General features: G+C 51.1%; 1 protein-coding gene across 3 annotated transcripts in view; it reads right to left on the reverse strand.

Annotated features, from left to right (window-relative positions):
• Window positions 1–10177, reverse strand: part of Rela (RELA proto-oncogene, NF-kB subunit) — a 12522-nt gene extending 2345 nt beyond the window's left edge. The window contains exons 1-10 of one of the 3 annotated variants that reach the window (XM_027408585.2): window positions 10044–10177; window positions 9419–9445; window positions 9179–9330; window positions 8885–9033; window positions 7920–8011; window positions 7483–7614; window positions 6585–6689; window positions 6193–6405; window positions 602–682; window positions 439–510 (exon numbers count right to left, since the gene is read on the reverse strand). In XM_027408585.2, coding sequence (XP_027264386.1) covers window positions 439–510; window positions 602–682; window positions 6193–6405; window positions 6585–6689; window positions 7483–7614; window positions 7920–8011; window positions 8885–9033; window positions 9179–9330; window positions 9419–9445; window positions 10044–10050 — 1030 coding nt within the window. In that variant the 5' untranslated portion in view covers window positions 10051–10177. Of the gene's footprint in view, window positions 1–438; window positions 511–601; window positions 683–6192; window positions 6406–6584; window positions 6690–7482; window positions 7615–7919; window positions 8012–8884; window positions 9055–9178; window positions 9331–9418; window positions 9446–10043 lie in introns of those variants that run through there. The other 2 variants (XM_027408584.2, XM_027408586.1) reach the window with 2 other exon arrangements.
• Between the last annotated feature and the right edge of the window lie 1558 nt (window positions 10178–11735).

Below are 11735 nucleotides of genomic sequence, written 5' to 3' on the forward strand. Positions count from 1 at the left end.
TAGACCTACTTTTACTTTTTAACTTGACACAGGGTTCTTCAAGCTCACCTTGAACTTCCTTGGACCCGTAACCCTCCTGGCATACTCTCCTGCAGTTGGGACAACCGCAGGCTGTTAGCTTGAGGCTTGGACCTAGCTCAGAGTTTAACTAGAGTATGGCTGCATACTTCCATGGACATTAACACCCTTAGGAAATTGCTGGATACTGCCACACTTCCAAGGCCTTAAGTTTATCAGTCTGTGTGGAGTCCAAGAATCCATACCTGCACTGTTCCCTGGATGATCCTGACAGAGCCCCAGGCCTCACACCTGAGAAGCGATAGGCTGCAGAACTCTGCAGGTGAGGCCAATGTCTGCTCAGTTCCCTTCCAGAAGACACTGCAACTTCAGTCTAAACAAAGGTGACCCTCAATCAAGTAGGACAAAGAAATTCCTTACCTGGCTTGGAGACAGTTGAGCTTCGAGAAGGCACAGCAATACGTCGTGCTGGAGGCCGGGGTTCAGTAGGTCCTACAGGACAAAAGCTAGGTTAGCTCTAAGACTCCAGGAGTCCTCTCAGTGATTCTAAAGCGTGCTCTCCCTCAGGTTCTCCCCATCTCACCATTAAAAGGACTTTTCTTCATGATGCTCTTGAAGGTCTCGTAGGTCCTTTTGCGTTTCTCTTCAATCCGGTGGCGATCATCTGGGAAAGCAATATGGACGGTAGGGTTTACTCTCCTTAGCTGGGCTCCAGTTCTCCCAGGTACCCTTCAGGAGGGCAATGAGGTCAAATCTTCTCAAGACCTACTCTCCCAACAATTAGGAAGGGATGTGTGACTTTCTAAGAAGGGGCTGAATGAATCTCCCCCTCCTCTTTGTTTTTTTGAGACAGACTCACATTATATAGCCCTGGCTGTCCTGGAACTCACTATATAGACCATGCTGACTTCAAACTTACTGAGATTCGCCTGCCTTTGCCTCCAAAGTGCTGTGATTCAAGGCATGTGTTACCACAACCAGCTTTGCTGGCTGAGTCTTGACTCCTGGGAGATGCTAAGTCAAGGAGCCCTGCTCTGGGGAACAAGTGCCTGCAGCTCGCCTCTCACCAGTGCTGTTCACCTAGGCTTAGAGGGAAACACTGTGTACTGAGCATCGTGAGTTAGCCTAAGACTGCCACAGACTCAGCTCAGTTAAAAGCTTGATTCTTTAGTCGGAAGCTTTCAGAACTATCTAGAGCACCCCAGTTCTATTCCTCCAAAGTGAACTCCATCTCTTCATATCAAACGAGTTCTTTTTCCTGTGCCTCCCACTGTCTGTCCTGGCACCAAAACTGGAAACTGGAATTATCCTGGACATCATCTTTTCTTTCAGTCCACCAATACTAACTCAACACAACTTGCCAAGCACCTGCTCTGCCGGCTCTTCTCCTAGACACTGGGGATGGGTAAACACTAGAGGTTCAATTCTCAAAAATGTGCCAGGATCCCCAAGTCCAATCTTTGGGCTAGCAAGATGGCCCAGCTGATAAGGCGAGTTCAGGTTCCAGAACACTCATGATGGAAGGAGAAAACTGACTCCTGCAGGTTGTTCTCTGACCTCCACCTCCACCTATGCATACACACACAAATAAGTAATGTAACAAAACAAGTGTTTCCAGGTGTGGTGGCACATACATTCAGAGGTAGACAGATCTCTGCAAATCCAAGGCTAGTCTTGTCTACATAGCAAGTTCCAAGGAAGACAGGACTGCATAGTGAGATTCTGCTTCAAAATAAAACAACACAAAAAGCTAGGAGTGCCAAAGATGCTTATGCACATGAACAAGGTTAAGGACCAGCCCTGGAAGTGAAGTTGGGAGGTCTGACAAGAGGTGGTCAGGGTGACAGGTGGTGTGCGATAGTCGTGAGTGCTCGAGAGCCAAGCATGCCAAGCAGAGGCCACAGCAGCACACACATCCTGAGGCGAGGCCGACTGATGTGTGTCACAGACAAAAAGCCCATGGTACTGAAGGGTAACCTAGAACAGAGATAGGAGACGTGATCTTCCACCTTGTCATACCCCCTGAAAGGCCTCAGCTCCCCATCCCCAAGACAGGGCTTCTCCCTAGTTGCCCTGGAATTTAATCTGTAGACCAGGCTGGCCTCAAACTAAAGAGATCTGCCTGTGTTTGCTTCCCAGGTGCTGGGATTAAAGACATGCACCACCACTGCCAGTCAGTCTCTGGTTAGGAACACTGGCTGTTCTACCAGAGGTCCTGAATTCAATTCCCAGCAACCACATGGTGATTCACAACCATTTATAATAGGATCTGATGCCCTCTTCTGTTATGCAGGCATACATGCAAATAGAGCACTCATATATATAAAATACATAAATAAATATTTTAAAAATTTAGCTGGGTGGCAGGGTGAATGCCTTTAATCTCAGCACTCAGGAAGCAGAGGCAGGTGGATCTCTGTGAATTCGAGGCCAGCTTGGTCTACAAACTGAGTTCCAGGATAGCCAGGGCTACACAAAGAAACCCTGTCTCAAACAAACAAACAAACAAAAAACTAATTTATCACATTTAATGTGTGTGTGTGTGTGTGTGTGTGTGTGTGTGTGTGTGTGTGAAGTCACAGGACAACTTGTAAAAGTCAATTATCTCCTTTTATCATGTGGCTCAAACTCTGGTCACCATGCTTGGTGCCACATGTCAGCCATCTGGTCACCTCTTCTTCTTTAAGACAAGATCTCATGTAGCTTTGGCTGGCCTCAAACTTACTATGTAGTCAAGGATGACCCTGAACTTTTGATTCTCCTGCCTCTACCTCCCCAGGACCGGGATTACAAGTGTGCAACACCGTGCCTGGTTTAAGTGATACGTGGGACTGAATTCAAGTTCTCTCGAATGCCAGGCAACCTTCTATCAACTGAGCTACATCCCCACCCCAAGCGTCTCTAGTCTCTATCTCTAATACCCTGCTCAGAGAATCCAGACTAAGCTTCCAGCTCTGCTCATGTCAAGTCTCTGCTTAGAAATCTTAAGTGAGTCTCTCTGGGGCTTTCAGAATGAAACCCTGGGCAGCTAAGCTTAACAAGGCCACAATTTGTCTGGGCTTGCTCACTGCCTAAAGACAACTCTCCCACCACCGATGTCCCCGAACTGAAGAACACACTGCAGGTCTTTCTCCCAGGTAAATGCCATCCCCATGTTCAGCTCCCTACACCTGCACTTTTTACCGTTCCCAACATATCCCCAATTAGGCATGTCATCTGCATATCTGCCTGTCAATGGACTGAGCTTGTCAACAGCAGAGAATCTGTCTCATTAAAACAAAGCAGTCAGGCATGGTGGTGCACACCTTTAATCCCAGCACTAGGGAGGCAGAGGCAGGTGGATCTCTACAGAGCAAGTGCCAGGACAGAGCAACACAGAGAAACCCTGCCTTGAAAAAACAAAAAACAACCCCTCCCCCGGTTTAGTTATTTATGTGTGTATGGCTGTATGTCTATGCACCATGTGCATGCCTGGTGCCCTCGGAAGCCACGGGCCTGGAGTTACATATGGTTGTGGGCTTCCATTTAGGTGCTGAAAATTAAACTTGGGTCCACTGGAAAAGCAGTACTCTTAACCACTGAACCATCTCTCCAGCTCCTGTCTCATTTGTTTTGTTATGTATAGCACTAATCCTTGAGCAAAATGAAGCTGGGTTATAGGATTAGTGACTGTGGTGACCTGGCATGTCTCAGCCTTAAGCCATGAGGTTCGGCCTGAGTGGGGATGTGTGGACCTGGAAACTCCTAGCAACCCAGCCTCGATAAAGACCAAACACAGGCATCTTGTCATCTTTAGAGAGCTCTCAGTTCCATGTTGTAAAACTGGAGTCTCTTCTCTATTTACCATCTTTTTGGCTGTTTCTTAACCATGCTTCCATGGCCACGAGGAGACCACTGCTGTCCTTCTGTTCTCCTCTCTGGTCGGATGGCTCCTGTCTGTCCTCACTTGTACCTTACACCTAGCACCTAGGCCCAGATGCAGGCCTATTCAGATGCTTAGGCCCATAGAGATGCAAACTAGGAGGCATTCTATACTAAGGCTATTGTAAACAATAGCAGACCTGCTAGCATTAGCAATACAATAGTGGGCCGGAGCTTTCCGTGAAACCAGAGGCTGGACCTCAAAACATTCTATAATGGAACTATTTTGGTCCCCCAAAAGTGATAAGAGACACAAGGTGGCACAAAGTCCACAAAGCTAAGTGACCTTGGTTTAGGTGTGCCACTGCCTCTACTGCTAGTGAATTCTGTTAAATCATTCCCCTAAAAAGGTGATGATACGCCAGGCATTGGTGGCACAGGCCTTTAATCCCAGCACTCAGGAGGCAGAGGCAGGCGGATCTCTGTGAGGCCAGCCTGGTCTTCAGAGCAGAAACACTGTCTCAAAAAACCAAAAAAAAAAAAAAAAAAAAAAACAAAAACAAAAACAAAAAAGGCGATGAGAGGTTAAAAGGACCACTCATAGGAAGGGTAGATACAGTAGACAGAGCTGAATAAGTTGGATGTCAGAGTTAGGGAAGAAATAGATTATGACTATAATTATATGTTGCTTGACAATGGGGGCACAGCCTGGCAGTGGTGGTGGTGGCGGTGGCGCACGCCTCTAATCCCAGCACTCAGGAGGCAGAGGCAGGTGGATCTCTGAGTTCGAGACCAGCCTAGTCTACAAGTGCTAGTTCCAGGACAGCCTCCAAAGCCACAGAGAAACCCTGTCTCAAACACCCCCCTCAAAAAAAAAAAACAATGGGGACACATCTTAAGACATGTTGCTAGGCAAATTTGTCATTGGATGAATATCCATTTTATTATTACCTCTGTGTGTGTGTCTGTGTGTGTGTGTTCATGTAGGTGTATGAATGTGCATGCATGTGTGTACAGATGTGTGTATGAGTATGTCAAAGCCAAGGCTCAATGCCTGCTTATATGTGTGAGCACCTTGTACATGCCCAGTGCCTGCAGAGTTCAGAATAGTGTCAGATCCCGTGGAACTAGACAGGGTGCTGGGAATGAAGCCTGGGTTCTCTGGAAGAACAGCAAGTGCTCTTAACCACTGAGCCATCTTTCCAGCCCCATCCACCTTAATTATTTGAGATACGATCTCACTATATAGCCCTGGCTGGTCTGGAACTTGTAAGGTAGACCAGGCTGGCCTTGAACTCACAGAGATCTGCCTGTCTTTGCCTCCCAAGTGCTGGGATTAAAGGTGTGCACTGCCATGTCCAGCCCACTTCATTTTTTGAGACAGTACCTCTCACTGAATCTGGAGCAAGGCTGGCTGGCCAAATAGCTCTAGAGGTCCGTCTATTTCCACACCATCTGCACGCTAGCTACACACGTTTGCTGGAGTACCCAGCTTATTATATGAGCATCTTTTTCATCTTTTTTGTTTGGTTTGTTTTGTTTTTCAAGACAGTGTTTCTCTGTGTAGCTTTGGAGCCTATCCTGGCACTCACTTTGTAGACCAGGCTGGCCTAGAACTCACAGAGATCCATCTGCTAGCCTCTGCCTCCCAGGTGCTGGTTTTACCTTTTTTTTTATTTTTCTTGAAATTTAAAGATTTATTTTATGAATATGAGTGCTATATCTGCACATAGGACCTATGCCAGAAGAGGGCACCAGATCCAACTATAGATGATTGTGAGCAACCATGTGTGTGGGTGCTGGGAATTGAACTCAGGACCTCTGGAAGAGCAAAGAGTGCCCTTAACCTCTGAGACACCTCTCCAGCCCTGGTTTTCTTTCTCTCTCTCTCTCTCTCTCTCTCTCTCTCTCTCTCTCTCTCTCTCTTTGTTTATATGAGCATCTCAAAGATTACTTACACAAACTAAGACACCTATGTCATTAGACAGTGTAGTTCCTCACCCCCCTCCCCCAGGTCAGAGTTTCTCTGTGTAGCCTTGGCTATTCTGGAGCTAGCTCTATAGACCAGGCTGGGCTCGAACTCATAGATTCATTTCCCTCTGCCTTCTGAGAGCTGGGATTAAGGGTGAGCCACCACTGCCCAGCTAGATAGCGCAGTGTTATATGACCACCATGGCATATGTGGTCTTTGACAGAAATACTATGTGCAATGAACTACAGTATGTATAAATCCTATGTGCTTGTCCCAGACATCCTGGTCTTTTTCCCAGCTGGGGTACAGAAGCCTTGGTACTGCTCTCCCTAGCATCACACCTGTGTCTGGCAGGTACTGGAACTCCATGGGCTCACTGAGCTCCCGATCAGAAGGCCGCCGAAGCTGCATGGAGACACGCACAGGAGCCTGCAGGCTGGGGTCAGCGTATGGAGGAGTCCGGAACACAATAGCCACTTGCCGGTGCACATCAGCTTGAGAAAAGGAGCCTCGTGCTTCCCAGCCTGGTCCAGTGAAATACACCTCGATGTCTTCTGCAGGAGACAGAGTAGTAAGGGTTAGTATCTGAATTCCAATGGACCTTGGTCCCCAACTCCTGATGCTTTTCCCCTGAGACGTCACCCTGTTTCTCCTGAAGCCACTGAGGTCCCTGGCACTCATCACCCTCTCAGCCTCACCCCGCCCCTCGTGGCACACATAGCCCAGTGTGTACCTTTCTGCACTTTGTCACACAGCAAGAAGATCTCATCCCCACCAAGGCAGCTCCCGGAGTTCCGGTTTACTCGGCAGATCTTGAGCTCAGCAGTGTTGGGTGCACCTGAGGATGTGACATGGATGGAAACCCTGAGCCACCACAGGTCTCCAGGGCACCCGACAGGAGATGTAACAGCGATGCCTGGCAAGTCCCATGTCAAGGTCTTCCTTCCACAGCTTGCTGACAACACTTCTGCAGACTAATCCCATCTGCTCTTCACCTCAACCAATTCAAAAACACCTCCTGCTGTGTGTGTGGAGCATGGCTCTAGAAAAGGCAGCAGAGCAACAAAGAGCCCAACGTATTCCTGTCCTCACAGACCTTACAGCCCAAAGGAAACAATCTGACACCTTGTCTCCCTCTGCCTGATCAAACACATTTTCAGCTTTTGGTTCATCTCTACCCTTGGCAATGAGTCTTTCCCTCCTCACTCCCAGTTAATCCTGGTTTCCGGTCCTTGGGGCTCCAAAGGCCTTTTATTTTCAATTGCCCTGCTGCTTACTAATCCATCAGTGTCAGCCCAGGTCATCTGAGAGCTTCCTGTGAGCTGCTACTGTGGAATTATCACTGCCTAGCATTATCTGGTTCCTGGGAGTTTGCTTCCTAAAGTCATGAGCACAGTTCCTGGCAGACCAGCATCTCTACACAAGATATGGAAAACAGCCACTTCCCATCAGGCTGCTGGGCATCCTGGAAGCTTCCAATTGAGGGCAGCTCTGGGTCCTTTCTGCCCTGTCCCCTGCCAGCATAACTGGAGGACTAAAGGGAACCAGAGCACTCTTCACAGGTCACACCCACTCCAGCCCCCTTTCTCTTCCAGACCCTCCCTTTCCCCTTACTAGAGGCGGCCACTCACGGTTATCAAAAATAGGATGAGAGAGGACAGGAGTCAGGCGGAGGGGCCTGCCTGATGGGTCCCGCACCGTCACCTGGAAGCAGAGGCGCACTGCATTCAGGTCATAGTCCCCACGCTGCTCCTCTATAGGAACTGTCAGAAAAACAGAGGGATGAGGGGAGTCACGGAGGGCAGGGAGCTCTGAGCGAAGGGAGACAAGCACAACAGAAGTCTCAGGGAGGAAGACAAAATTCTAGACTCATCACTGGCTCTACTGCAACATGGAAGACGTGATCCCTCTCTAGGCCTGACTCTGGATGGTAATGTGAGTGTACCAAGCTAGCAGGTTCCACTTAGACTGTTTGCCTGGTCATGGAGGGAGGGGACTGCAGAGGCCCGGGGAAGTGATGGAGATGTGGACGCCACAGGTAGGCTATGTCTTTGCCCCTTGCTCCTACCTTGAAAGGGGTTGTTGTTGGTCTGGATGCGCTGGCTGATGGCTTGCTCCAGGTCTCGCTTCTTCACACACTGGATCCCCAGGTTCTGAAAGCTGTGGTGTCTCAGGCATCAGTTTTGTGTCTGCAGCAAAGCCCATTCCTGCCTCCCACTCCCAAGTCTATTCCACTGGGCTGCAATGAAACTCCCTCCTTGCCCGTCAGCAAGCCTCTGTGGAATCTAGCCAAAGCAAGCCTCCAAGCCAGCGTCCCACCCTTAGCCATTCCTAAGCCCACTAAATTTATTCCCTCTTCAAGGTCACTGGACTTCTTTCTTGAGCATGGAATATACTTTTAGACTTGTCTGCCTTTCCTCATCACTTAAGCGTTAGCAGACAGGCCTTCTGTAACCTTTCAACCCAAAGTCATGAGACCCGTATCAGGACATGGTGGTACATGCCTGTTATCCTCGGAGTTGACAGGAAGAGCCAGATGAATCCTAATGAGTTCAAGGCCAGCTTGGGCTATATGAGACTCTGTCTCCAAGCAATGAGGCTAGCCTCCTCTTCATCCTTCCAATTTGCTACTGTGCTTTCTTTTCATCATAGAAATTACTATTCTCAAGTGGTATCTTGTCTATCTGTTCGTACAGTTATTTATTGCCTGATTTTGTCAGCTGGTGTTTATGTTCCAGGAGAGTCCATTATGGATATCTTTCTCATATGAGAGACACTAAGAGACTGGCCTGTTCAGCCACAAGTGTCTGTGGCTCCAAGGTGATAAGGTGATCCTTATCCCGTGGAGTTCCTGTCTGTCAGAGAATTTAAGACAAAGAAGGTCTGTTTGCAGAGCTGGGTACAGAGCAAGGACTCAGAATTCTGCCTGTGTCTAGAAAGGGGTAACACTGTTAACAGCCACCTGGCCTTGTCTGCTCCTACCCTGCCTCCTATCCACTGACCTCACTCTACCCCGGCCTGTAAAGAGCTCACCTGTGGATGCAGCGGTCTGGGCAGAGTTCAGCCTCATAGAAACCATCCCGGCAGTCTTTCCCCACAAGTTCATGTGGATGAGGCCGGTGAGGTGGGTCCTTGGTGACCAGGGAGATTCGAACTGTTCCTGGTCCCGTGTAGCCATTGATCTGTCCAAAGTACAGAGTACTCTAGGGGCCAGCAATCCCAAACCTGGCTCCTAGACACAGGGCACGGTGGCAAGGAGGCAGGTCTGCTGGGGCTCCAAGTGCCTCTCACCACATCAGTTCCCAACCCCTGGGAGCTGGTGCCTACCTTGATGGTGGGGTGTGTCTTGGTGGTATCTGTGCTTCTCTCACCCGGAATACTGCCTGCTGAGCGACCCTCACACTTGTAGCGGAAACGCATGCCCCGTTGTTTGGGCTGCTCGATGATCTCCACATAAGGCCCAGAAGCCTGGGTTGGCTCTAGGTGACACAGCCAGCCATCAAGTGCTGCCCCCATGGCCCCTACTCCAGGACAGCCCTACCCACTGAGGAAGGATGGTCCACTTACCTGAGGGGAAGATGATGGGAAATAGATCTAAAAAGGAAAGACATTGTCAGTAAACTCCACTCACTGCCCATCCTCACCAGGGAAGGGACGATAGAAACAAGCTCCCTCTCAAGGAAACTGAGTCAAGACTTCACAACCTGCCCTGAACGAGGCAGGGCCAAGAAGGCAGCAGCATCTCTCTACGAGAGAAAAGGGGCATGGAGGCATTCCTCTGCCCGGGGAAACTGAGTCAAGGCCAGTTTTGCGTTCATAAGGGACACTAAGGAAAGACACTACCTCCCTCTTCTCTTCGGGGAAACTGAGTCAGATACTTTCTTCCTTACAAGGAAAGGAAGCCAAAACTAATCGCATCGACACCGGAGAGGGAGGGGGGCGCCGAGGAAACAGAGGCAAGATTCACCCGCACTTCCACCCAGGAGGGACAAAGTCAAGGCGCCCTCCACCGAGAGGGGTAACTGAGTCAGATCCCCCGCAGCCCGCCCCGCCCCGCGCCACCATCCGGCCTGCGGCTCCCTGCGCGGCACCCCGCGGCGCAGAAAGGGGCGGAAGACGGCGCGGGAGGGCTCGCGCCGCGGGCCCGGGGGCTCGAGGGCAGCCACCCCGCGGGGTCAGAGGGCCGCCTCACCGTCCATGGCCGGGGTCCCGGGGGCGGGGCCGGGGTCGCAGCTGAGCCCGCGGCGCGCTAAAGCGAAGCCATTCGCCAGAGGCGGAAATGCGCGGCGCGCGCCCGCCCGCCGTCGCGTCACTGCCCGGAATCCGGCCGCGCCTGCGCGCTGTGCTGCGGCCGCCGCCGCGCGTGGGTCCCGGGAGGAGGTGTGCCACTCTCGCAGGGCGCGGGAGGTGTGCGGCGCTCAGGCGGGGGCACCGGGCGCGGCGCGAGGGCGCCGAGGCTACTCGTCCCGAGGCCCGCCGGGCTGCAGGCCGCTCCCGGGCTGCGCAACGCGCCTCGCTCGGGGTCCCGGCCCCGGCCCCGCCTGGAGGGCGGTCCCGCGATTACTCACTCTGTTTTTAGGGGATTTCGGGTCCTGTTCCCCGCCCCGTTCTGATCGCAGGAGTTTGGTGATGTCACCCTGGCCCGGTCTGGAGCAGAGCCAGGGCTGCTGGCAGGCTGCGGCCATTCCCCGCGCTCAGGGAGAGGCCCAGGCCTGCTGCGCCCGCAGAGGCCGGTGACTGAATTCCACACGCTTTCCTCAGCGTGCCAGGCCTGCTGGGGACCGCGGCGCGTTATAGGCCATCTCCTCCTCATCCTAGATCCAGCTGCACTCGCAGGAGTCGGGGAGCCATGCTCCGTGGAGCCTGCTTCACTGAGGCCGTGGGGAGAGAGGGAGAGAGAGAGGCCGAAGGCTGGACACCTGTGCCTCTCTCTGAGGACTTGATCTAAGAGTCCCGGAGGGCAGTGCGTGCTGGAAGACGCCCAGGGTCAAACCCCACGGCTTCATCTCTGCAGATAGGTGCTTTCTGCTAAAGTCTAGACCCTTAGGCATCTGCAGAAGCAGCCGGGGTCACATCTTGCTTGCACATCTCCTGAAGGCTTCCCACTTGGGCCCAGGCTTCAGTGATAACAGCGTTTTCAGGGTGCGAAAATTGCACCTAGGCGTGCTGGTTGAGGGTGGGGGCCTGGGCTAGAGTGCTCTCCACTTAGGCTGTTTCCCAGTGCCAGAATAAAAAGGCTTCAGCACATGGAGAAAGACTTATTTTCTCTGAAGTCATTCTAAATTAGGAAATCATGAGGGAATTGGAAAAGATTGGAAATTCTGACTTGCTTTCCCAGGCTCTGAAAAAAACAGGAAGACAAAAGTGAAAATAGTTACCGCCCCTCCTACTCATTTCAGTTTCTCACTTGGCAAAGATTAGAAAAGGCAGTTTGCTGTTTTGCGGGGGCGGACTTCAAGGCGACAGAATGAATTATGATCTCTGATTAATGGCTCACGGCCATCATTGATCCTCGCATGTACCACTTTTAAAAAGTGACACATAACTTAAAGATGGATACCACTTACTGAAAAGTAAGGGCTGGGGAGGCAACTCAGTAGAGTGCTCTTTAGCATGCAGGAAGCCCTAAGCTTGATCCCTAACTCCACCACACCTACCAGTAATCCCAGCACTCATAGGATCAGAAATTAAAGGTCATCCTCCCCTACATGCTGAGCTTGAAACCATCCTGAGTTGCTGAAGACCTCTGAAAAAAAGATGCCTGCACGCAGGAGCGATGGATGGCCCAGCAGTTAAGAGTCCATACTGCTCTTGCAGAGGACCAGAGCTCAGTAACCAGCACCCACATGGAGTAGCTCACACAACTGTAACTCCAACCTTGGGA

This window comes from Cricetulus griseus, chromosome 3 (assembly GCF_003668045.3).
Source record: "Cricetulus griseus strain 17A/GY chromosome 3, alternate assembly CriGri-PICRH-1.0, whole genome shotgun sequence".
In the NCBI taxonomy this organism is placed as follows: Eukaryota; Metazoa; Chordata; class Mammalia; order Rodentia; family Cricetidae; genus Cricetulus; species Cricetulus griseus.